The sequence below is a fragment of the Microcebus murinus genome, chromosome 9 (genome assembly GCF_040939455.1).
Source record: "Microcebus murinus isolate Inina chromosome 9, M.murinus_Inina_mat1.0, whole genome shotgun sequence".
Lineage (NCBI taxonomy): Eukaryota > Metazoa > Chordata > Mammalia > Primates > Cheirogaleidae > Microcebus > Microcebus murinus.
The window spans coordinates 89,045,933-89,072,878 of NC_134112.1; the positions used below are offsets into that span (position 1 = coordinate 89,045,933).

At 47.0% G+C, this 26,946-nt stretch overlaps 1 protein-coding gene across 2 annotated transcripts in view; it reads right to left on the bottom strand.

Moving 5' to 3' along the window:
• The window catches only part of ATP6V0A4 (ATPase H+ transporting V0 subunit a4), a 68,005-nt gene that overhangs the window by 7,743 nt on the left and 33,316 nt on the right, over positions 1-26,946 (bottom strand). For both annotated transcript variants that reach the window (XM_012742708.3, XM_076006641.1), the window contains 10 exons: positions 25,792-25,874; positions 24,663-24,756; positions 22,142-22,354; positions 19,083-19,233; positions 17,873-18,012; positions 16,670-16,827; positions 13,415-13,508; positions 9,812-9,930; positions 6,648-6,864; positions 3,569-3,670 (listed from right to left, as the gene is read on the bottom strand). In XM_012742708.3, the coding sequence (XP_012598162.2) occupies positions 3,569-3,670; positions 6,648-6,864; positions 9,812-9,930; positions 13,415-13,508; positions 16,670-16,827; positions 17,873-18,012; positions 19,083-19,233; positions 22,142-22,354; positions 24,663-24,756; positions 25,792-25,874 (1,371 nt within the window). The remainder of the gene's footprint in view (positions 1-3,568; positions 3,671-6,647; positions 6,865-9,811; positions 9,931-13,414; positions 13,509-16,669; positions 16,828-17,872; positions 18,013-19,082; positions 19,234-22,141; positions 22,355-24,662; positions 24,757-25,791; positions 25,875-26,946) is intronic.

Below are 26,946 nucleotides of genomic sequence, written 5' to 3' on the forward strand. Positions count from 1 at the left end.
CCCGGCCAAAAACAAATAATTTTTTAGAAGTGTGACATTGGGCTTTGTGAATCCTAGTGGCTATCTTCTTTTCAGTCAAAATATACTTGCAGTCCCCTTACTAAAATCAACGATGCTTAAGCTGGTTGCCGTGTAAAATAAAATGTGTAGCAATAATTGTAAATTAGCTATGGGCAACTTTCTAAAAACACCTGTGCTGGCCAGGCACAGTGGCTCATGCCTATAATCCCAGTACTTTGGGAGGCCAAAGTGGGATGATCACTTGAGGCCAGGAGTTTGAGACCAGCCTGGGCAGCATAGTGAGACCCCATCTCTACAAAAAGTGGAAAAATTAGCTGGGTGTAGTCCCAGTTACTGGGGAGACTGAGGTGGGAGGATCGCTTGAGCCCAGGAGTTTGAGGCTGCAGTGAGCTATGATCAGGCCACTGCTCTCTAGCCCAGGTGACAAAGGGAGACCCTGTCTCTAAAATAAATAAAATGAAAACACATGTACTCAAAGATATATCCAAGGATGTTTAGAGTGTCAGTATTTGCAATTACTAATACTGGAATGTTGGATGAGAGAAGTCAGATCTTCCAGAAGATGACATTCTGGATGATTCTATTTACATAAAGTTCAAGTACAGGCAAAACGAACCAGGACAACAGCTGCGGTTGGGGTGAGAGAGTGACAGGGAGGAGGCGCAGGGGACTGTGGGTTCTGAGGATGACCTGTGTCTTGATGCGAGTGCTGGTGACATGAACGTGCTCACGTGTGACACCTCACTGATCGGTGCCCTTGTCACTTCTGCATTTTTCTGTATTTATGTTGTGCTTCAGTAACGTTTACCATAAAAAACACACATGCCATTGTAAAGATTTTAAATGAAAACGCAAAGTTACTTCACTATGACCTGAAATGTGGGAACAGGGGCACCTGGGTCCACATGGCAAGTCAGAAGGAGAAACACAACGTGGGGGCCCAGCTGGTCCAGGGAGCTGGCCACGTTAGGGGGCCCCTAGCGAAGGGCTTTCCAGACCATAGTCTGCAGAGACCCCGGACCTAGGGTTATAGAAGAGGCTGAATAGACGGGACCTCTGCTCATGTCCTCTGAGGTCCATCAGAACAAATGTGTTTATCTCTCTTAGGTCTGTAGGGATTCCTGGGGGAGGAGCCAAATCATGCCATCATGCTCACGCCTGTAATCCTAGCACTCTGGAAGGCCAAGGCAGGCGGATTGCCCAAGGTCAGGAGTTCGAAACCAGCCTGAGCAAGAGCGAGACCCAGTCTCTACTAAAAATAGAAACAAATTAATTGGCCAACTAAAAATATATAGAAAAAATCAGCTGGGCATGGTGGCACATGCCTGTAGTCCCAGCTACTCGGTAGGCTGAGGCAGGAGGATTGCTTGAGCCCAGGAATTTGAGGTTGCTGTGAGCTAGGCTGATGCCACGGCACTCTAGCCTGGTCAACAAAGTAAGACTCTATCTCAAAAAAAAAAAAAAAAAAAAATTATTCATTTTTTTTTTTTAGGGAAATGCAATTCTTTATTACAACTCTAAATGCATGTTTGCAAACATTTAACAGAAGGGGAAAACAAAGACAATCCACGCCATTCTCCCCTCAGCATCTATGGCAGAAATAGGGCCTAAAATTATTCATTTTTGTTTTAATGATTCATTATAGAGCCATCTCTTGATGGAGGTAGTAACGTTTCTAATGTGAAAAAGAACCACCAAGACCCTAACTGGCAGTCTAAGGAACCAACTGACAGTCGTGCACCCCAAGGGCCAAGGAGACAGGCCTGCAGGCAGTCTTCAAGAGCTCCTGTTACCAAGAGTCCTTTAAGAGCTGCCACCCATGATGGCAGCCTAGGAAAACCCTCCCTATTTCCAACTGTTCAAGCCATCCAGTGGGTGAAGGGAGAAATCGGCCACTGTGAGATCCGCAACTGCTTGTGTGATGCACAGAGCAAGACAAGCTCTTACTTTAGCGTCCTAGGACCTAGGTGAGCCGGCAGTAACCTGGCCCTGGGCTTATGGACGGGTTGAGTTTCCAAATAAAAATATAAAAAAACTGCATCTATGTCTCCAAACAGGTATTTGCCACCTTCCTTTGAAATACCTGGTCACCTGTTTGGACAGGCATCCACCCAACCACCAATGAACCAAACAATGAACAAGGAAGTCTTCCTCTTTACACACATCCCACCTAGACTGTATTTCACCCGGGATTCGCAACTCATCAGACCGGCAGGAAATAACAAGACAGTGGGAGAAGAGGCAGGTGACAGGGAAATGGGGCATCGCATAGCAATAAACCTCCCGGACTCGAGTCTCACCACGTCTAGGCCCCTGATTCTACTGCCCTCCAGGCCAGTAAACAACAAAGATATTAGAAAAATAGAATTTAATCTGAACATATCTGCAACCATTCAAAACATGCGTGGTCTCCACACATTCCACTTAATGTTTTACACTAATGGAGGAAAGCACAGAACGATTATCTCAAACGGCGTTCGTGCGTCATAGCCAGACTCTGATGTCCTTGGGGAGGTTAATCTTCCTAAATCCCATTTCATATAGGCCGCTATTAAACTCCTTCTCCCCTTCAGTAAATAGGAGGCTCAGGAGCAGTTTGGATAAAAGGGAGAATGGGCTGAAACTGGTATTTGGCAATCAGGGGAAAACAAATCACAAATAAAAACTGACCTATCTGAATTTGTTTACTACTCCAATTCCCTGACACAATCTGTGAGACATAAATATAGTAAAATATATTATTATATTATATATAATATATTATTAATATATTATTTAATATATTAAAAGACATAATATAGTAAAATCTCATACCTTTAGAATACTAATGAAAAATAATTTTTAATATTCATCTAAAGAGTAAAACTATAGTGGCTGGGCACAGCGGCTCGTGCCTGTAATCCTAGCTCTCTGAGAGGCCGAGGCGGGCGGATTGCTCAAGGTCAGAAGTTTGAAACCAGCCTGAGCAAGAGCAAGACCCCATCTCTACTAAAAACAGAAAATAAATTAATTGGCCAACTAAAAGTATACAGAAAAAATTATCTGGGCATGGTGATGCATGCCTGTAGTTCCAGCTACTCAGGAGGCTGAGGCAGGAGGATGGCTTGAGCCCAGGAGTTTGAGGTTGCTGTGAGCTAGGCTGACGCCACAGCACTCTAGCCCGGGCAACAGAGAGCGACTCTGTCTCTAAATAAATAAATAAAAGTTAAACTATAGTAAAACACTCTTCTTTTCAATTAATACAACAAGCATGTTCAGAACCTTGCAAATCATTAACTCCCACTAGACTCAGCGCACAGACGCCGGAGATAAGTTTGCAGGATGTACGATTTGGACACACTTGCCTGTAATAGAGTCTTACACTGGAAGTAAGGGGCCCAACAGAAAAGCCCAGTGCTATGGAAGGAAACACACCTGGGCAGGTCCATTCCTCAGGGCCTCCCCACCGTCCTCCAGCTCCTGAAGCCCAGAACTCTCTTTAAAGCCCAGATGACCCGCGACCCGCTTTCCTACCCAGAGTGGGAGAATTGAAACGAATCGCCCTTACCTGGGATTTCCGGTGATTGGCTCTGAGAATAAATGGCTTAATCAGAAGCATCCACGGCACAGAAATCAAAGCCATAATAACAAAGAAACTTTGGACTTCTTGCTGCAAGACCAAAATGGTGACATCCCATCATTTTAATGTGACCGCACAGCATTCTTCATATGATAAACACAATAAATATGGGTCACTGCAGTAGCACCACATTTTGAGGCCTAAAGCGTTTCAGTGAATCCATTCACCTTTTCATCTGTGACATTCCTGTTGCAAACAGAGACATGTCCGTCCAGTGGTGCCCAGTTTCCAACACAGGGTAGACATTGGGAACTCACTCTGTTTACCCCTTCCTCTCTAAGTAGCGCCTTAGTATATACTTGCGTCATACGCAAGCAGTCTTGTGAACAAGGGCTCGTGAGACACATGCTAAAGGCAGCCCTTGTTCCCTTAGCTCTGTTCCATGGGGGCAGTTTCCCCTGGCTCTGGATGAAGACTGTGGCAGGTCCCATGGCTTTTCAGGTCACACTGTACCCCAAAGTCCTTGGGTCACTTTAAGTGACAAACATTGTTCCATTGGTAATTTTATATTTCTAATACTACATAATTATCTGAACCATCTTGCTTTCTCTCTCTTTTTTTTTTTTTGAGACAGAGTCTCACTTTGTTGCCCAGGCTAGAGTGAGTGCCGTGGCATCAGCCTAGCTCACAGCAACCTCAAACTCCTGGGTTCAAGCAATCCTACTGCCTCAGCCTCCCCAGTAGCTGGGACTAGCATGCACCACCATGCCCGGCTAATTTTTTCTATATATATTAGTTGGGCAATTAATTTCTTTCTATTTATAGTAGAGACGGGGTCTCGCTCTTGCTCAGGCTGGTTTCGAACTCCTGACCTTGAGCAATCTGCCTGCCTCGGCCTCCCAGAGTGCTAGGATTACAGGCGTGAGCTGCTTTCTCTCTCTTAAAAAAAAAAAAAATTGCCACCTGACTTTTATCCCCGTGACATGGGTGAGCTACCTGCCAGGTTGTGGGGTACCCATCGGAACTTGTGTCTGGCCTCTCTCACAGCTCCCCTTGGAAGGAGGCCCCTGCAGCCTCCCTGCCTCTGTGGGAACCAGGAGTCCCCGGCTGTCACCTGCTTGGGATGGTCTTTACATCCTCACGCCTGGCCCCCTCTTTTATACACTCCCCAGTGACCAGTTTGGAGGAGCAAGTCAGAGCTGCTATTGCCAAAAGAACCAGAAAGCCCCAGAAGGCTGGGTCAGAGCTATGGAAAAGCAGTGGGAATGGGGAGCTCGAAGGAGAAGGAAAAAGGTTTCTTGAGCCTTCACATTTCTCCAACTGTCGTGACCAAGCTCTCAGGGAACGACAGGAGACGATTTATTATCCCAAGTGTAACAAGATTTAGCCTGATAACAGTGGGAACATTTTATCTTCAGTCTTCCATCCTTGCTCCACTTTTAAATGCCAAAAAAAGGTAGTGGACCCCATGAACTTGGGCTGCACTGGCCCGTCCCAGCCCCTGCACACGGCGCAGCTTCATTGCCATGTGCCCATTTTTATACAAGAAGGCTTTTTCCTGATGATGTGCAAAGCAATCGGAGAGACGTATACACATAGCTCCTCCTTTGATATTCAGAGACAGCCAGGGCAATGTTGGGGAGGGACTCTATTAACTCACACTGTCTCTTCCAGCTGCATGACCCCAAAATGAGGTTACGGAAACTTCAAACTGTGTCAAGAAAATTCCTCTTCATACGAGGGCACGGGGAAACCAGCCAACTCCAGATGCTTTCGAGTGGAAAAAAGTTGGAAAAGCCATTCACTGTGCAATGCTCAGTGTGTATTTCAGACTGAGTGAGCACTTCAGTCATTATGAAAGCAGTTAGCACACGAAATATTTGGTGAATCTGAGTCCTCTGCCTAAAAGAGAAGACTTGCTTGGGAAATGCAAACAGACTTGCATTTAGACTCCAGCACGGAGCAAATGAACCTTCAAAACGCACTCAGGCCGTGCCAGCATTCTGGGGGTGGTTTCTAGTTACCATCCATGTGTCACGGTAGGTGCCACCGTAGGTAAGATGGGACACCACAAGAGAGCTGTTGGAGGCTGTTGCTTCTCTGATTATCATCTGAAATCATTCCTTATGAAAACTCTGGCCATTTTTTCCTTCTTATTATTGATGCTTGTGTAGGGGAGGAGGGCACAAATAGGAATCAAAGCTGTGAGAATGGGGATGGCCACAGAGAGACATGACTTTAGCCAGGCCACCCAGTGTGCACCTCACGGGGAGACAACCTTTGCCCTCAGAGGTCACCCGGCTTTGCGAAACCAGCCACAGAGCTCGGTCCAGGGGAATCAGAACCTACATAAACGTACCTTGTTAGTAAAAAACTACCTTCACACAATATTATCAGGTTGATCCTTGGGAGAGGCCAGGGGGAAAAACTACTGTGTTGGTCTTATCAAAGAATTACTCATTGAGCTATTTTTATATCTAGCTCTAATGGGACATTGATACTTTTTAAAAATAAAATATTAAGTCGATAAAGAAGCTGGAAAAAAAAAAATGGAAGTAGTCCACAGAATGAAATAAAGCCTCTCCCCCTAGCCTTGGAAGTGCAGAGAAGAGCACGAGTTTGGTTCATAGTTTTCTAGGCACCTACTCCCCACGTGAACAGAGGGACTCCTTGATTCTGTTCCAGTTGACACTCTTGTGAACTTGTTGAATAAAAGATTATTAAATGTTAAGGTGCTATTTAGAGCAGTTTACAGTTTCAAGCCAATCAATTTGAAATGTATTGTTTCTTCGTAGCCACCGTGCAAGCCAATTTTCAACCTCCCAGTAACCACCCCTCTCGGGTGTCACCCCGGCAGGAATGGCTGGAGCTGCACCATGGTGCTTGCACTTGCTCAGCGCTTGTACAGTCATTTAATAAGGACCTTTTGAAATGTAAAGAATGCAACACAATTCACTGGGTGATAAGATGGCTCAGTCTTGCAGATAACTGCTCTCGGCAGTACTCAAGAGTATGAGAGAAGTTTGACACAATTGAGTGGATAAAGAAGAACACGAAACAGAAATACCTGGTGCTCGTACAGGGGTGCATTGGAGGGGTCGCCGTAATTAAACAGAAACATGTTGATGAAGTGGATGAGGATGCTGGGGGCGTGCTGAGACCCGTGGACATCAAAGTGGCACCATTTGAAAATGATCATGAAAACCAGGTATCCAAACAGACACAGGATAAAAATCATCTCAGGGATAAATTGCAGAATGATGTTGAGAGTTTTTCTGAAGTATCTGGGGGTGAAAAACAAACACACGTGTAAGATAGAACACTGAGGGAACATTAGGACTTAATTATTCTCTCGAAGCACAAAATGTTCATTTTTTTTAATAGCACTGCTGGCAAACGGCGGTGTCCCCCCGCCCCCGCCCAGCAAACAGCAGCCACGTGCGGATGGATAGGAGAGGAGGAAAAGGAAATATCGGAAAGTGCTTTTGCACGGAAGGTCCGGAGGGAACCACGGTCTAGAAGATAACATCTAAAGGGAAGGTCATGCTCACGTACAGAGGTGGTGATCTGACCACAGCGTCACATGCGGAGCCAGCTCCCGTTAACACGGGGAAAGGAAAAGGATACAGAATGGGGACTTGAAGGTTTTTTCCTAAGAATGCGCTAAGATAGAGGTCAGCAAACAGGGCCCACAGGCCAGATCAAGCCCGTCACCGTTTTTGTACAGCCTGGAAGTTAAGAATGGTTGTTACATTTTTAAATGGTTGGGGAAAAAATAAAAAAGAAGAATATTTTATGATATATGCAAATGATAAAAAATTCAAAGTTCAGTGTTTATAAATAAAGTTTTATTGGAACAAAGCCATGTTCACTCATTTACATATTGTCCATGGCTGCTTTCACGCTGTGACGCTAGATTTGGGTATAGACAGTCCCCACCTTACCTTGGTTCAACTTAACGTTTTTTGATTTTTATGGCAGTACCCATACGACCACTCTGTTTTTCACTTTCAGTACAGTATTCAATAAATTACACGAAACATTTAATACTTTATTATAAAAATAGGCTTTGTGTTAGATGGTTTTGCCCAACTGTAAGTGTCCTGTGTACATTGAAGGTGAGCTAGGCTAGGCTATGATGTTCAGTATGTTACGTGTACTAACACTTTGCACTCGGATGTCGAGTGTGACTCGACACGGTTGGCAAAAATTATAGATTAAAATTACTCTTTGAATGTATCAATAATTTGAAATATAAAAAAATCCAAATAAATAAGTTTATATGAAAAGAAACTCAAGTTTTTTATTCTACTGCCATGCTTTGTAAAATCTGGGGTATTTAAAAAATTAAATCCTGAGTAGAATAAAGGAATCGAGAAAAAAGCAAGCGAGTCCAAAGGGTTAAATGCATTTCCAACTTAGGGTGTTTTCAACTTACTTGGGTTTATCAGGATCTAACCCCATCGTAAGTCAAGGAGCAGCTGTAGTTGCAACAGAGACCATATGGCCCGCAGAGCCTGAAATATTTATTATCCAGCCCTTTGCAAAGCAAGGTTGCCAACTCCTGCTCTAGGATACGGTCTCACAAGGCTAAAATGGGAGCTTCCAAGTGAAAATGTCAGAAAGGACCCTCATATCCCTTGTCAATTGCAAGAGTTATATGAGGGAAAGGGGGAATTTCATGATCAAACAGGATTGCTAAAGACAGTCGAGGCCTGCCTGACATACAATGATGCCCCTGACAGTCTAGTCCCAAAAGCACTTTCCAGAATTATCTTTCATTTAATCCTCACAGCACTTTCACATGGACAGTAGCAATAACAGAGTAGCTTGTGAGTTTGCTCATTAAATATTTCTGCTCATTAAATATTTCCACATAGACTAGTACTTCTATGACCTCCCAAGTCGAACATCACCATGTGACTGGCCCCCAAAATGGGGACAGAAGTGGCATGTGTCACTCCTGGGCAGAAGTTTTAACAGTCAATGTGGAACTCATTGACTCACCTCCAGGTGGCGGCTGCCCATCAGCCCAGGTCCTGGTGTGAGGGTGACAGGAGCAGAGCCCTGCTGGGCCCATGATGGACATGTGCCATGGTCTTAAGCCACTGAGATTTGGAGGCTGTTTGTTATTACAGAACAACCCAACCCATTCTGACCACATACTCCCATTTTATTGAAAACAATACTCTCAGAGATGTTAAGCAACGCATCTATGATCGCATAACTCCTGGGAGGTGGAACCAGGACTGAAACTTTGGATTCCAAACCCAGCATCACTTCTGTGGCACTGCGCAGCCCCCACTACTCAAATTACACGGCAGTGGGATTTCAGCAGCACCTACAGGTCAGCGGCCACGTCCACCCGTGCAAATGGCCACATTCGAAGCTATTTTCAAACATTTATACCTTTAGCACAAATAAATTTTTTTTTTTTTTTTTGAGACAGAGTCTCACTTTGTTGCCCAGGCTAGAGTGAGTGCCGTGGCGTCAGCCTGGCTCACAGCAACCTCAAACTCCGGGGCTCAGCGATCCTACTGCCTTAGCCTCCCGAGTAGCTGGGACTACAGGCATGCACCACCATGCCCGGCTAATTTTTTGTATATATATTTTTAGTTGGTCAATTAATTTATTTCTATTTTTGGTAGAGACGGGGTCTCGCTCAGGCTGGTTTCGAACTCCTGACCTTGAGAAATCCGCCCACCTCGGCCTCCCAAAGTGCTAGGATTACAGGCGTGAGCCACCGCGCCCGGCCCACAAATAAGTTTAAGATGCTTTCCAGCCACGGATCTTGATCGAAGGAAAGGAACAGACAGGACAACATCAACAACCCAAGAAGCAAGAGAGAGGGGCTGCTGCCAGTTGGGAGAAATGACACCAGATGGGATACAGAAGCTGACAGCACCTTGGCCAAGAGTTGCTTATGTCCCTCTTGGCCCATTTGGTGGGAGATAAGCCTGGACATGTTAATAGCACCAACCTAGGCCGTTCAGGTGCTGTGGGCTTCCCAGTCTTTTTTGAACCCTCGAATATTTCTGGGCTGAGAGGTGCACTCGCTTTTGAGAGACTTTGCTCGGGAGAAACAGGCGCTGCCGTTCCCGGCCGCTTGGGAAGTGATCCCCGTAGGACGGGAACCTGTACAGAGGGATGCAGGTCCCAACTGGTGGCTCTGCCACCACTCATCAGGAGTGTGATCGGAAAGAACAGGCACATGGGAATCAGGAAACTTACACGTGATTGAACAGGCTGAGGATGACGCCAAAAACCATCTGGACAATCCCCAGGATAACCGACATCTTCATCTTATAGGAGTTCAAAAACGTGAGTTTGTTTGACGCCAAGTTCCAGATCTGAATGGGAAAGGAGACAAGGAGCGTGTGAGACAGGGCCTTAGAAATTCTACTAGAGTTGGGGTCTACAGCTCGATCTCCCCTGAGCACGTCGCTCTGGGAACTGCATTTCCAAATTTCAGTCCGGCTCAATGCATGCGTTTTAGGCTCGGAAAAGGAAAAGGATGAAGCCCTCTATAAATGCAATTTAATGACAAAAGTGTCAGAACCTACTGTGCCTTTATCAAGTTGCTAGAAGAAAACTGGAGAGAAAAATCCTACATGATTCTTCCCCTGTACTGAACGAGAAGCTAATCTGAAACACGGAGGGATCTCAAACCTGCCTCAGTTTCCTTAATTATGGCCAGGAGATCGCTGGCCCGTGAATGTGTGCAGCCCTTTCTAATAATACACCTTTCGCTCTGAATGTCTATAGCACTTCACATCACAGAGCACCTCCCCACGCCCTGTCCTGTAGCCAATGTTACTGAGCACGATGGGTAAGACACGGTCCCTGCCTTCTGCATGGTGCCTGTTTTAAACAGCACTGCCAGGCATGCAAGGTGGGGGACACATGTACCTGTCCTGCCCCAAATGAAACAGTAGCACAGAGCAGGCACACTGGGCGGTCTCTCGTTGATCAATGACCCCAGTCACTAATGTTCCTCTTTCCCAGAAATCTCAGCATCCCCGGGGTCTCCACTCCCACCCTTGCTCCTAACCCTGACCCCACCTGAACTTTAGACACATCCCAAGCTGCCTGCTAGACACAGGGTTGGCTCTGCTGCATCTCAAAGGTAACAAAGCCACAAAGGCCTCTCACCTTGCCTCCTAAATGACTTCCTCCTCCTAACTTCTCTGCTTCTGTAAAGGGGTCGACATCCAACCATGCACAGCTATAATACATAGTCACCTTGTCCCCCACAACATGTGCACAGACACACACACACACACACCACACGGCCAGCACTACCTCTCACTGATTCTTCCTCTGCAATGTCTTGCACAGCTACCAGCTGGGCACCCACTAAGGAGGCTGCTGCTGAGAGGGTAAGAGAAGGGACTCCAGCAACAGGTGCCCAAACACAGAGGCAGCTCTTCCACCCTTGCATCTGCCCTGGCATCTAAGCCTCACCACGTCTGCCTCTGGCCTTCCCATGCCCGCCTGGCTGGCCAGTCCCTTGGGAGCACTCACGTGGCAAGGGCGGGGTTACCAGCACGCTTTAGACCCAGCCAAATCTGACCAGCTAAAAATGTCAATAGTTAAGTACCAGGCACATATACTAAGCTCTTTAGATGTATTTATCTCATTTAATTCTAACAAAAAACTCTATGAGATATAATTATTCCCATTTTATAGACAAGGGGATTTACCATAATCTCAGGAAGATTAAGTTACTTACACACCTAAAAAGAAATAATACGATAGCAACTAACATTTATGGAGCATTTACCACGTTTATGTCCTGGACTGCGTTCTGGGGGTTTTACATGTAAAAATAATTTCATCTGCTGAATAGCCCTAGTAGTTAGGGCTGTTATTATGTCCATTTCACAGGTGAGAAAACATACAGAAATCTTAACTTGCTCAAAATCACAGGACAAGTCAATAGAAAAGCCAAGATGTAAACATAGGCAGTCTGATTTCAGAGCAGGGGCTCTTAACCATTGCGTTATGTTCATTTATCACAAAATATTTAGAAACACCTTAAGGCCAGCTATGATGAGGGCCAAATATTTTGTGATTTGGTTCACAAATCGATGTTGAACATAGTCAATAAATGCACTGTAGAAATTTCCATTATGCAAAACTTAAACCCTTATTAATAGATATAACACAAGTACTAACACAGGCACAGAAATGTTCTGTTACAGTGGCTGTCTCTGAGGAATAGACTGCAGGAACAGGAACAGGAGGAAAGGCAACTCCTGCCTTTCTTTTTTGATACAATATTTTGTAGATTTTAAAAATCACATATATTGCAATGAATAGTCCTCAAAATAAAAAAAAATAAAAAAATAAAAATAAAAAAAAATAATAAAAATCACATATATATACATATATATTATCCTAGGATAAAAAAGCCAGAAAATTTCAAAATTCTAAATGTTAGTAGGAAAAACATTTATCATATTCAACATCCCACCTTCTCTTTCACTCTGACACTTTTTCTTTTTTTTTCTTTTTACCTAATTTGTGGGCAGGTGACAAAATTGCACACAGAGCAGAAACTCTGGACCACTCAGTTCTGAAATGTGAAACACTATAGCCCAGCTCTGTCTGAGGAACAGAATCGGGCAGGTGGGATTTGCTGATGAGTTAGACGTGGGCAATGAAGGGAACAGGGAAGATTGTCGTAGCAGTGAGAGCCTAAGGGAGATCAACCAGACCCTAGAACCACCCTCTCTGTGCCTCTCTGCAGCCTGCTGACTGCTCATAAAATTTCATTTGACCAAGGATAAAGCCTTCCAGTCTACAAAAATAACAACTCACATTTGTTTTTGTTTTTTTTAGCATTTTGCAGCTTCCAAACCAGCTTTCAAGGACTTAACCAGTTTTGATAAAACTTAGAATGCGAGTGCTCCTGGGTGGCCAGTATAAACAGATCCCGGGCAAAGCTTCTGTTTTTATGAGGGCAAGGAGGTAGGAAGACAATAAAAGGACCCTAGAAAACTGAAGAGGAGGTGACCCTGAACATGGGAGGGACTAGAGAGCCAATTATGGGGGCCTTTGCTGTCCACTGTCAGCAGCTACAGCTGAGGCCTCAGGTTCTCTGCCACAAAGAGAGAGCATAGAGGAAATATTAAATATTTATGGACGGCATTTGCCAAGTTCAGGTTTATACTCATTTGGAGCACAAGGCTGCCACCTGGTGGCAGCATGCACCGGGCCATTATGCATGCACAGCTTTACAGGAATGGGCACGTGTCTCTCCTCAAATCCCCTTTGTACCCAAAGGCTACAAGGAAGCACCTTTGTTTTGCTTGAATTTTGCTCAAATCTAGTTGACTGAGATAAATAAAACAAGCAAATAAATGAAAGGAAGCACATACCTCTTTTAAAACAACACGTGTCAATTCTATGAAATAAAAGCAAAAATAAAAGCAATACTTTTTTTTTTTTTTTAGGAAAAAGAGAGATGTGAACCGCTGCAAGAAAATGCCAAAGTGGGGAACTTGATTAGGATGCTAAAAGGCTTATCTAGTGCGCAGACCTTCCAGGCAATCAAGGCCCTTTTAAAGAAGCAATCATTAACCACCATGGGTATAACTGATGGAGAAAGAGAAAGATGTTTGGGGAACTGTATAGAAAATGACCCCAGAGCTGGGGAGAGGATGCAGGTAGAACATTTACCTGAACCTGTCCCTGTGTGTCACAAAAACCCCCAGTACAAGTTATTCTACCTCCCTCAGCACGTTTGTTGATTTGACAGGTTTTGGCATTTTCTTCTCTATCCAGAGACATTTTACATAATAAATATTTAACTTAAGAAGACATTATTACCGGATCAATCCCAAATGGGTATGGATTTCCAGAATACACTCCTGGCATGGCTGGGTCCAGCTGTAGAAGTGAATTCGTCTCCATTACGTGAGCACTTCCGAAGCAGAAGGGGGGGGGGAGAAACAACGATCAACCAAAGGCAGAGGAAATACGACAGTGTCACCAGTCATAAACTTGCCAATCAAAGCCCAGCTGTGGGTGCAACTCTTCAGTGTGGTTTATTCAATTGCTCCGTGAATGGGTGTTGAATACCTACTATGTGCCCAGTATTGTCGTAGGTGCTGAAGCTACAGAAATTACCATCTGACCCCCCAGGAGTTCATAGTCCGAGTTTCCAAAGAGCTCTCAGCCTGGTGTGGTACAGTAACGAGAAGGAGGAGTCGTAGCACGTCAGGAAAGAGGTCAGAGCAGGGAGGATGGAACACGTAGGAGAGAAAGAAACCCCAGCCCAGGCACAAGCCAGGGAAGTCTCCATGGGGAACATTCATGACCCTGAAGCATGAATTGGCTAGTTACAGACAGAGTTCAAGCTCTGTGAAATATAACCCTAAAAAATTGTAGTCCATTGAATGCCTTTAAATTTGTGTCCCATGTTTACCCAGAAGCACGAATGTCAATGGGAAGAAATTTCTTACTCTCTGTCTTTGCAAGCCTCAAGAGGATAAGAACATTAGGAGTTAATTTTCTTTAACTGCATGCATCTGTGGAAGGGCCCGGGGAATGAGTATTTGAAACACTGAAGAACAGAGACCTGACAATCTTGACGGGCTGCCCAGAAGTGAGTCCCTCTCTTCTGCCACAATGTGCTGGGGGTCTGTGGTAGCAGCCGAGGGGGTCGGGAAGCCTGGGCCCGGGCCCTCAAGGCACAGTGGGGACAGCTGCCTGATTCGCTATTCCGGACGTGCACCCCGTCCAACGGTGTCCCCAGTGCAAACAGCCGGGATACACGAGCAGAGGCGTGTTTGTGGGCTCACAAAGAGAAAAGTCACCCCCGACAGGAGGGAACCGGCCTGGCACCCACAGCTAAGCCACGGGTCCTGCCGAACGTAAACAATTTCACAGAACACCAACAGGGTCACCTTGGGACTGTGACGCAGCAAGAAAAAACAAGACACCGCAGTCATGCCCAGACACAACAGGCAAAAAGAAAGACACGGTCCAGACCGCAAAAGTGACCAAACATGACCCCATCCGAACACAGGCCAAATCCTCAAAGTCTTTCTTCATACCCTCTCACTGCGATGTAGTTTTCCCTGCTCGTCTCGTGGAGTCAGCAACCCCAATGTGGGTGACTACAGGCAAGTCTCCAGTGGTCTTGGGCTGAAGGACACTGTCAGTGGTCAGGGAAGCAGGCCCAAGACTCAGGCCGTGGCTGGTGGCAGACGCCAGCTTGCTGTGTACTTCAGCTCTGACGGTGACGTGATTTTCTTCTGCCTCACTGATAATGAGGTTCTGCTTCACACCAGTGACACCTGGGGACGTGGCTGAGCGTCTCCCAGCCCCGGGCTCCAGTGTCACTGAAGAGGCTTGACTTGGGGGAGAGGCCACTTAGGGGACACCTGTCCGCAGAGCGGCAACAAGCCAGCCCACCTGGGCTGTTCACACTCGCACTCCAGGGGACGTGAGATTTCATGTTGGCGGGTTGGTGACATTATGAGGATTTAATATGTTTCAGAGCTCATCTCTATGTTTATGAGTTTAATCTAAAAAGGAAAATTAAGTAATGTGTTTTTAAATTTATGAAAGTTTTGTTCTTCTAGGTGTCTCTTTAGGATACTAATTGCAAAGAAAAGAAAAGAAAAAAGAAAAGAAAAGAGGAAAGGAAAGGAAAGGAAAGGAAAGAAAAGGAAAGGAAAGAGGAAAGGAAAGGAAAGGAAAGGAAAGGAAAGGAAAGGAAAGGAAAGGAAAGGAAAGGAAAGGAAAGGAAAGGAAAGGAAAGGAAAGGAAAGGAAAGGAAAGGAAAGGAAAGGAAAGGAAAGGAAAGGGACCATGGACATAGCCATCTGTATGTAATTCTGGAAAATATTTCTGTATGTATTTATTATAACATTCCCGACCTCTGCTGCAGGGAACTCGGGCCGAGCGGAGAAACGCAGAGGGAAGGCACCTGGACCGCCGCGACTGACCCGCTGTGAAGATGCTGCGGTCCCCGCAGTCCTCACCCGGCATCCGCGGCGAGCTCTTAAAATGCCCCCAGGAAAGCTCCCAGTTAAAAGGAACCTTGGATTATATCTTTTCTAACTGAAAAATGCTTGGGTGAGATTGTTTATTCTCTCCTCCATTCATGTTTGCTACAGATTCAGGTGAGCAAGTAAAACCCTGGGATTTCCTTCAATGGAAATTCTAGAATCCCACCACGCTTAAGAGGGGAAAGATGGGAAGGTCAATTTTAAATATGTTCACATATCTCGGCCTTCGCTGTCCTTCAGTCTTCCCTTCTCAAATACAGCCTCCAAACGTATTTCAGCTGGAAGTTCCAGAATGAGGCAGGGAAACCTGTGCCCAGTATTGTCGTAGGTGCTGAAGCTACAGAAATTACCATCTGACCCCCTAGGAGCTGGGCAGAAAGGTGTCTGGAAGTGTCACCTAGGATTTGTAGGTTTTGCAAATTAGCCCTGAAACTACGGCGAGTATCTCAGGTTATGTGATACGCACAGCCTAAGTCCCCCAAAATCGCAAGGTCGTCAAAATTTCTATTTGCTCCCCTCGAGGTTCCCATCCTCCAGGGCCCTCTGTCTGTCACCCTTCCTCTAGGTCCCGGCCAGAGCGAAGTCTATTTCAAAGCCAACTTCTCCAGGAAGCCCTGATTCTATGGTTCCCCTGTGATGCTTGGTTTATACCTGCTCTATCACTTGTTTTCTCCATAGTGCCTGGTACATGATATGTACTCTATAATATATATTTAACTGAGCTTACTTTGTTAAGAGGTGGGGTCTTGCTATGTTGCCCAGGCTGGACTTGAACTCCTGGGCTCAAGGGATACTCCTCCCTTGACCTCCCAAGTCGCTGGGACTACAGGTATGCAGCCACCATGCCAATTGAGCCAACTGAGCTGAAATCTTAGAAACTATTTCTATGTATCGCAGTTACCAGCACAGAAACCGAAGAAGTGGCACAAGGTCCTGAATTCAGTAGATAAAACTGAATTATTTGTTGAATTTGCAGGTGCACTTCTGAACAGAGCCACCATGAAAACAATCCCATTGAGGCCACCTGGATGGCCAGAAAATGAGCCACCTTTGTCTGCAAACTTACTTCCACGTGCCATTTCTGAACATGGGTCGGACACTCCAAGAAGAGCCAAAGATGTTCAAAGACTTGGAGAAGCAGTCGTTGTAGATCAAGCCCGTGTAGATGGAGAAGATGCCCATGAGTAGGATGAGATATCGCCCGTGGAAGAAGGTGTTCCAAATCTGGCCTCGGGGAGACAGAGAGGACGATTGTCAGTGGGCCACGTGCCCAAGGCAGATGTCAATAATCCAAACAGGAAGGGCACACACACCCTGATTGGCTTTTGTTTTTTGTTTTTTTTTAACTTACATAGGTGAAGCAGACGAGACCCTAGACTAGTATTTATCATTATGGAAACAAAAACAAATAAGCCCTGTCACGGAGACTACACCTGCTAAGCTGCTCATGGAAAACTGTATCCGTCACAGGTTGATTTTGACCGCTAACCTTGACATCGTTGAACCAACTCTAATTAATTCAACCTCTAATAAGAGATGGCTGACATGCTTAAAACCAGAACATAGCTAAAGCATGTTTCCGCTTTATAAGATGTATTACCACAAACACAAAGTGATTAACTTTGATCAACTGATAACCTTTGAACCGATGCATACTCTCGTGTTGTCTCCACCTTCCCGACACTCTGTGAGGCAACCTCATGGAAGGTGGAGAAACTTCCAGTGTAACATGGAGAGGTTCTCAGTGTTTCACGGGAACACTGGTCCCAGGCTTTTCAGCCATCAATAAATATTCATGCTATTTTAAGGGGGAAAAAAAAAGGCTACAAATAATGTTATTTGATGCCAAATTTTGGAAGTTATATATTTGCATATAAGCAAAAAAAGCTTAAAAGATGTCCAAAAACATTAATTGTGATTTTTCCCTAGGTGGTTAAATTGTTGTATTTTCCTAATTTTTATATGACTATGTATTGCTTTTATAATCACAGGGAATAAAAAAAAATCAGTGTTAGAAAAAGAACAAAAGGAAAAAAAAATCAGTGCCTTATCAACGCATGGACAAAACCCAAAAATATTAAAAGGAACTGGACCGAATCATCCTAAGGCATTACCTTTGGCCAGGAGTTTTGTTAAATTTGGGAGTTTTTTTTACTTTCCTTTTTTTCCTCATTTTTCATAAAAATGTGTTATTTCTACGGTGAAAACCATATACTGACTTCAACGTTCTCCCTCAAGGACGTGGGCTGAGACAGTGCACGGCACCCACCTCGTTGTCCGACTTCTGGGCGAGCAGCCGTCTCTCGCTGAGAACCATCCACAGGGCGGCCAGCAGCATCACCGCGCCGTGGCCGCAGTCGCCGAACATCACGGCGAACAGGAAGGGGAAGGTGATGATGGTGTAGGGGGCTGTGGAGGTGACACCCGCGACAGCTGAGCCCCACCGCAGATCTGCACGTCCGTTCCCTTGACACGCTTAGCTCCCCCCACGCAAGCCAGTCTCATTCCCCACTTCACGGATGTGCTGAGTTTTACAGAGGTTAAGCGACTTGTCCCAAAGCACGTTTGATGGAACTTACGAGTGCTTTTCTATCTCTAGGCACTTTCTATGCTCTTTCCACCACTGACAGCACCACAAAGGCCCAGCAGTTTAGTCCCGGGGACCCTCAACCCACGAGGCCCCTGCATTATGGGTCCCAAGTTAGATGGGACCCGGGCTGGAGAACAGCACATGCGCCGCTTGGCTAACGGGCATTGGGTCTCCCCTTTATTTCATTAACCAAGTACCAAGATCCGGTCTTCTGAACCCACGTAGAAACCACAGCACTGAGAAGATGCTAAGTGACGCCTCTCACTGAATTGGTGAAGCAAACAAAAACTGACCTCAGGCTCACACCTGTGATCCCAGCACTTTGGGAGCCCTAGGTGGATGGGTCACTTGAGGCTAGGGGTTCAAGACCAGCCTGGGCAACATAGCAAGATCCTGTGTCTTTTTAGTAGGGATAAAAATTAAAAAAAAGAACTGACTTCAGGCCAGGCGTGGTGGCTCACACCTGTAATCCTACCACTCTGGGAGGCCAAGGCGGGACGATTGCTTGAACTTAGGAGTTTGAGACCAGCCTGACCAAGAGCGAGACCCCGTCTCTACTAAAAATGGAAAAATTAACCAGGCATGGCGTGCACCTGTAGTTCCAGCTACTTGGGAAGTTGCAGCAGGAGAATCGCTTGAGCCCAGGAGTTTGAGGTTGCTGTGAGTTAGGCTGACACCATCAAAAAGAAAAAAAAAAGACTGACTTCAGTTGCCCAATGAGGTTGCAGTTTAAGCAAGAACAAGATAAAGATAAAGAACAAGACTTTCACTAATTGGCATTTATAGAAAATAACACGGGATATACAGTCACCTCCTAGGTCCTCATGGGAACACCTTACCCGATTTTCACTTCCAAGCTGCCCAGCTGTGCGACGCATCGGATCTTTACCTGGGTTCATCTCCCGGTAGCTGCCCACGCCGTAGGCATCGACGATGTTCTGGAAGCCAGCTGTGAATTTATTGGTCCTGTTAAACGTGGGAGGGGCGGTCTTAGATTGCACTGTGGTCATGATGGGGGCCATGGAAGAGCCGCTTAGTTCCTGCAAAAAGAGCATGTGACAAAAACGTAAGCAAGGAGCCCAGGGCAGGGCGATGGCACGGGGAGCACAGTCCCAGCTTCTGCCATCACTTGCTGAGGGAATTGGGGACACTCTCTGGGACTCGAGAGCTCATGTGTAAAGAGTCAATTCCCTCCCGGTGCCTGCCTAACCCCCTCACAGCGGAGCTGTCGAGAGAACAGAGTCGCTCCTGATTCTCCGGCGACTTCCGCCCTCCTGCCCCTGCACATGCGTGTACGATGACACAACCCTCGACAAGTCCCTTTCTCTCCTCTTTCTCTCTCAAGAGCACATCCACTTTCCTCATCTTCCTGCCCCTTTCCCAAATGGCCATTTTTTCCCGAATTGCCTGCTTAGGCTTTCACACTCCAATGTCTCACCAACACCACAAAATCCAGGAGCCTAAAGCCAAACTCATCAACTTGACCCAAAGCCAGCCACCCCCACCCCACTGCCCTTTAGCAGAGCCTCCACTCCCCCAATTCCTAGAACTCTGGAATCGTGACATTTGCCCCTTCTCCCGATCCAATCAGTCACCGGCCAAAGCGTGCCAACGCTTCCTTCTTTTTTTTAATTTTTTCGAGACAGAGTCTCACTCTGTTGCCTGAGCTAGAGTGCCGTGGCGTCAGCCTAGCTCACAGCAACCTCAAACTCCTGGGCTCAAGCAATCCTCCTGCCTCAGCCTCCCAGGTAGCTGGGACTACAGGCATGTGCTACCATGCCCAGCTAATTTTTTCTATATATTTTTAGTTGTCCAATTAATTTCTTTCTATTTATAGTAGAGACGGGGTCTCGCTCTTGCTCAGGCTGGTTTCGAACTCCTGACCTTGAGCGATCCTCCCACCTTGGCCTCCCAGAGTGCTAGGATTACAGGTGTGGGCCACTGCGCCTGGTCTCAACTGTTCCTTCTAAACCCCTCTTCTTCTTCCTGTCCCCAATGCTATCACCCTCTCGGGTCTCAGCCTCACTCCTCCGCCGGCCTTAGGGGGAGGCCCCTGTCCCCACCCCCCTCCTCCTGCTCACTGACCACTCTTGCGCCGTTCAGCTCGTGCATCACTTCCTCCAGGACGCACCCTGCCCTGCCCAGTCTGGGGGAAATGCTCTTCTTAAAGTGCTCCGTTCAGGTAGCTTTTGAGCCATGGCGTGGGGACACGGGAATGTGGGGGATAAAGAAACACTTTCTGTATTCAACCCCTGCCTCCTGGCTGCAGGACTGTGGCCAAGTTACTTCCACTCTCTGTGCCTCGGTTTCCACATATGTACGAGGGGGGTAAAGATACTCCTACCTCCTAGTCTGTGCCTGCCTCACGGCCATTACCCTCAGATCCCTCAGCCTGAAGCTCTTCCTCCCACCCTACCCCAATCTCCCCACGGCATCAGTGCCACCTGTTCAGAGGGGCCTTCTCTGGCAACAGACACCAGGAGCTCCCCAGCTGTCACCAGATAGGCCACCCAGCTCGTTCCCCTATCAGCCGGACCACACAGATGCAGACCACCCGGCCCTCGACCTAACGGGTTTCACCTCCCTGCTGCCCTGTGAAATGATTCCAAGAAGCTAATCACATCCTCCTGCAGGAAAGAAAGGGCACCCTGCCCTGCTGTCACCACAAAGCCTGCCTCCAACAGGCCCTGCTGGCTCACTTTGCTCTCAGACAGGGTCCCGGGCACATCCCGTGTGGCCCTGCGTGGCGTGTGGCGTCTTCCTCCCCTGGGCTATGAGTTCGTGTGACTGATGAGCATCTGTCCACCTCATGGGTCCGGGGCCAGGTGTGATGTGTTCTGCCATCCTGTACTATTTAGGGCGGGGGTCCCTCCTCCACCAAACAGGGTGAATGAGGAGGGATCAGAACAAGTCCCACTCCCCGCCCTTCCCCCACCCCGTTTGATTTCCTGCCCACCACTCATCCCTGCCTGAACTCACACCAGCCTTGGACCTGCGTCTGCGTCCCTCTCTAGAAAGTGTGTCAGGGCGGGGCTGTGGGCTGCCACTGTGGCCGAGATGCAGGGACTGTCCGGGAGGTGACGGAAGAGAGCTGAGAGAACTGAGTCAGGTACCTGGTGCACAGCACTGCTGCTGGCGCACGGAGCAGTCTACACATCCGGGCTACTAGCGCAGGCGCGGTTATGTCTTTCCAGCTAGCCTGTGACCTCCCTGAGACAACAGATGCTATCTCCAGTCCGGCAGTGTGACTGGCACACGAGCGCTCAATACGTACTCGTTAAAGATCGAAGAAATATTGAGTGTTTGTCAAGCACTGAAACAAAAAGGAGTTTTTTTTACCGTGTTTCCCCGAAAATAAGATCTACCCATAAAATAAACCCTAGCAGGATTTCTAAGCATTTGCACAATATGAGCCCTACCCCGAAAATGAGACCTAGTGACAGGCGTGGCTACGCAGTGTATCTGCACAACCCATGCATTTTGTTGAGGAGCGGGAAAGAAGACGAGCAGCCCTTCTCATCTGCCCCATGAGAGCTCTGTTGCTCGACATGAGAGATTGGGGCCAATGGTTCTAAAGGAAATGGAGTCGCAAGAAGTTCAGGGTGGAATTCGGGGTTTGGAGAATTATGATGATGTTCCAGAAGAAGACGACTTAACTATATTTGAATGAATGTAGATTGTTGTACCGTACTTAAAAAAAAAATAACACATCCCCTGAAAATAAGCCCCAGGGTGTCTTCTGGAGGGAAAATAAATATAAGACCCTGTCTTATTTTCGGGGAAACACGGTATGTGTCCTAGCACTGGGTTAAGAACTGCAGACACAGAGATGGAGACAATCCTGCCACCAAGTCACTTGCAGAGTTCATGCAACGCAGGAGGCCGATGCCCTCCCCGGCCTGGCAGTGGGGCTGGCCCGTCTGACCTCCCGCTGCGCCCACCACGCACCGTGCCTTGCTCTAAGGCCTTCCTGATGCGTCCCGCGTCTGCGACTGGGAACCAGATCTCGGCGATGACGCACTGCTGGGTGACATCGATGTTGCACATGTTCAGGATGTGGTAAATGGCCTTCATCTTCTGCACCTTGATGACCCAGGAGTGCCAGTTGGCAGCCGCTTCCTGCAGCAGGCGCTGGCGGTGAGACTCCGTCTGTGTTATGACCTGGGCAAAACACCACACGTGGGGAAACAAGGAGCGTTCACACAGGCAGCTGGCAGAGTTGCAGAAATGGGGGCCCATCGGCCATGGCAGCCTCCCCTGCTCTGGCTGCCCCTCTGGCCTGCGGCTGTCACCCGGCCCCAACTTGCAGGAGCAGTTTGTCTCCCCTACTGGAAGTTAAAACCCTTAGGCAAAGATTATATCTCCCTTTTCTTCTAAATTCCTCATAGTCCAATTGTTAGGGGCTGAACTGTGTCCTCAAAAACAATCTGTTGAAATCCTAAGCCCAGACACCAGCGAATAAGGCCCTGTTTGGAAAAAGGGGCTTTCCAGTCCCTTGACTTGTATCAAGTCAAGACGAGGCCACACTGGATTAGGGTGGGCCTGATCCAACAGGGCCCTTACAGGAAACCTGGACACTGAGTCACACAAGGAAGAACACCATGTGACAACGGAGGCGGGGTGGCTCATCTGTAAGCCAAGGAACGCCAGAGCTAGGAAGAGGCGGGGAAGGCTCCTCCCCAAAAGAGCCTGGCTCTCCCTACGCCCTGAGCAGCTCATCCAGCCTCCAGGACAGGAGGGAATGAAAACTTCTATTGTTTTAAGGACTATAGTTGGTAGTAATTTGTCATAGCAGCCCTAAGAAATGATTTACATACATAATCTCTCCAATAAATGACAAGTGAATTAATGGGAGAAGGAATGAATGGATGATTCGGCCCATGTAGAATCACTTTTTATGCTTTGATGGTACAATAAATAGGGTGATCTGTTTTAGTGACCCCACATGTGGCTACTGCAGTGTGCTATAAGAGATACATTGTGGCTGTGAGATCAACGACAGCCCAACACCACGTGCCACTTAGCAGCATGACGCAGCACGGCCTGAGGATTTCCAGCCCTGGCGTGGGGACTTCCAGGAGACAAGGCCACCTCAGCACAGATGCAACGCTCAGGAACCTTAAAACAAAGCCCACCCTTACGAGAATACCCTAAACTCCCTCGAGGAAAGACACACCTGGACCGAATACAGGTATAAAAAAAAGGGAAGAAACCTCTAAACTTTGAAAACGGTCACCTGACTCCTGGCTGTACGTGGCCCAGGCCACCAGCCTGTCATCTGTCAGGGAGGAGTGCTGCCCACATACACTCTCGAACACCAGACAGCACCGAAGACTTATCCTTGGCAGGGACCGAACTGAAGAAGTCACCCCTGAGGCAGCTGCACGACTTCACCCCCCGAAACCCCCAACACCGGAGCCACCCAAGTCCTGCTAACGGTGCGGCGTTGCTTTTCCATTCTCTATGACGTTTTCATAAATTCTAGCATGGAGTGCCTGGGAAGAAGGGCCTCTAGATAATTGCTTAGGGAAACAGTCGTCTTGACAAGCGACAAAGAAGGAATAGAGAGGAATAAAGAAATTAAACCCAGATTTTAAAATTGTCTGCTAGCCTAAGGGTTTTGAAACACACACACACACACATACACGCGTGCAAACACGCGCGCGCGCACACACGTGCACACACACCCCTAATCTAATCTCTACACACGTTCATTGAGGACACATAACTGTGGCTGACTTATACAGCAGCCAAATGCAGCTACTAAAATTAAAATTAAATGAAAATGCAGTCCCTTCGTGGCACTAGCCCTGTTTCAAGTGCTCGTCAGCCACGGGTGGCGTGTGACGACGACATTGGACGGCACAGGCAACACGTCGTCACGACGGAAAGTTCTACTGGACGGCGCTGAGAGTTTGCTGTCTGCCCGAGGCCCCGCTCATTGCAGTGGCCCCTCTTAAAGCTGCTGTGACTGAAGAGAGTGTCCTGACCGCGCAAGTGCTGAGTGCCACCCTGGGAGCTGACGGCTGTACAAAGGAAATGAAGATGTTCCCATGATGAAACCAGACTCGCTGTTTTTACAGAATTAATCATTCGGCTTAAGCCACCGGGCGATTCGGTGGGAAGAGAATCAGTCAAACTGGTTGTTCAACTAAGCTGGCCGGTTCGTCGCGTCATAAATTCGGTCTAGGCCGAGGATGGCAATAAAAGACGCCTTTTATCAGATCGGGTGGCCACCTGACGGCTGATGAGGGCTGTGGTCGACTCGAAGCATTCCTGACTCGCAGAATCATCGCCGCTAGCTTATCGAACAGTTTTGTGATTGTGAAATCACCGACAGCCACAGCCAGAAGGGCGTCGCTAACATGCCAGCCGGCTCTCCAGCCTCCCGGGGGCAGGACTCAAATGGAAACGCAGCGGCAGCCCATCTACAGCCCCGTCAGACCAAGCGCCGGGACCCCGCACTTACAGTGACCAGATCTTCCAGCCTCACGTGGACGCCAGCCAACATGTCCCTGCGCTCCGCCGCAGGCTCTGGGCAAGGGTATATGGTGGCCCGAAACCTGTGTTTGAGATGTTCCAAAGGACACCCATGGGTTACTGCTACAAAGCACTGTGCACCCCCTTTTCTGCTAAGCCATCATTGGGCGACTTTGGCTAGATGGCCACCCTTTCCTAGAGTAACTGCCTCTTCGGCGATCGGAAAATGATTCCCAGTCCTAAGGATTTCCCAGCACATCGCTGGCCCTGTGAACTGGAGCTGCAGTTCTGTTGTGTGAATGAGCTTCACTCAAACCATGAAACCTGTGGGCTGTTATGTAAATACGACTGCAGGCTTGACTCGTCCTGTCTTCCTTCCAGAATCTATTAATGTCCTCGGTACTAATTTCTGCTCCTAAGGGGCTGCATAGGACATGATTCTGTAAAATCAGAAACAACTTAGCCATGCAGTTTGCCTGCTTCTTAGCAGCTTGTAGAGTGTGAGAAGGAAGAAGAAACCGGAAAGGTTAATATGTCTACTTTTAGTTACCATTAAATTGTGCTTATTCAAGTTCTCTCTGTTCATATTCTCACAACTGTTAAAAAGTTAGTTGCAGGCCAGGCGCGGTGTCTGACGCCTGTAATCCTAGCATTCTGGGAGGCCAAGGCAGGCGGATTGCTCGAGGTCAGGAGTTCAAAACGAGCCTGAGCAAGAGCAAGACCCCGTCTCTACCATAAATAGAAAGAAATTAATTGGCCAACTAATATATATATATATATAGAAAAAATTAGCCGGGCATGGTGGCGCATGCCTATAGTCCCAGCTACCCCGGAGGCTGAGGCAGGAGGATTGCTTGAGCCCAGGAGTTTGAGGTTGCTATGAACTTGGCTGATGCCACGGCACTCACCCTAGCCTGGACAACAAAGTGAGACTCTGTCTCAAAAAAAAAAAAAAGTCAGTTTCATTTCTAACATCGTCTTGTCAAAGACGATGGAAAGTTATTCTAGAACCCTAGCCAACCTCAAAGAAGCCCCGATCGCATGTTGTTTGCATTGTGTGTCTCTACCTAACCCTGCCCCGAACCACTGATGAAACAGCCAACAGCTGTCTCTCTTACCCATCACAGATCTTCTTGATTTTCTGCCTGAGCTGCTCTCCTTGATAAAATATAATGAATATATTCTTCTTAATTTCTTCTTTCTGAAAATCAGAACAAATTTAAAAAGAAAGTTTTTCCCTCTGGTTAGAACATAATAGAAATGTGAAGTCCTGTCTTTAGGCTTACAAAATTTAGGCACTTAAAATTGGAAAACTTCGCGCCCCCGTTCCACCCCTTTTAAAAAGAAAAATGAAATAAAATAAAATTGGCGAACTTCAACCTTCCACGGTTCATCTGATAGCTCATAGTTGAGGACAGGGCTGTACTGGATCTCAGAGGCTGGTGGGGCCTCAGGTGACAGCCTCATTCTTCCCTACACTGTGGGACCACAGCTGAACTTTGTACTCAGCGCTAGGCCCTATACTTAAAAGATGTAATAATAAACACGGAAACATCCAGAAGAGGATATTTTGAGGCTTAAAACAAAAAGAGCTGACAGGCGAGCTGCCGCACCAGAGTTAATCCACACGTCGACATTTCAGGCTCGAGTGGGTATTTGATATTTAACAAAGGTAAAGCCACGTCTTAATTTTTGACTCACACATTTGCTCACAGTATGCCCATAAGAATGATGTTTAAATTGCATTTTTCAAATTTAGGTTGGACAATTCATAAGAGAGGGAGACTGTGTGTTCCACAAGCACGTACGAAAACATCCCGCTCTTACTGTAGGTGAAGAAATATGCACAAAAACAACGAGTCCTTTCACATGGTTGGAGGGGGTAAAGGTAAAATTACAAAACTCATTGTTGGAAAAGTTATGACAAGTCCGATGGATTCATCACATACCACTGAAGGCACTAGAATCAGAAAAGCCACTGGAAAATCATTCGTCAGGCCCCTTCAGGTGTCAAAAAAATGCTCACACCCTTTAAGCCAGCAGTGCTATTTCCTTGAATTCGTTTATTATGGAAGTCACTGGAAAGAAAATAAAAATCCACGTGCATGCATAAAGATGCTCATCATGGTGTCTATATTCTGGAGCAAAATTGGAAATAAAGTATCCAAAAATAGATAATGTCACACCAGCTGAATGGAAATAGCAGGCATCCATTACAATGGCATCAAAACGAATCGTCCCTTTGGTAGCTGCTCCTGGGAGCAGGGCAGGGG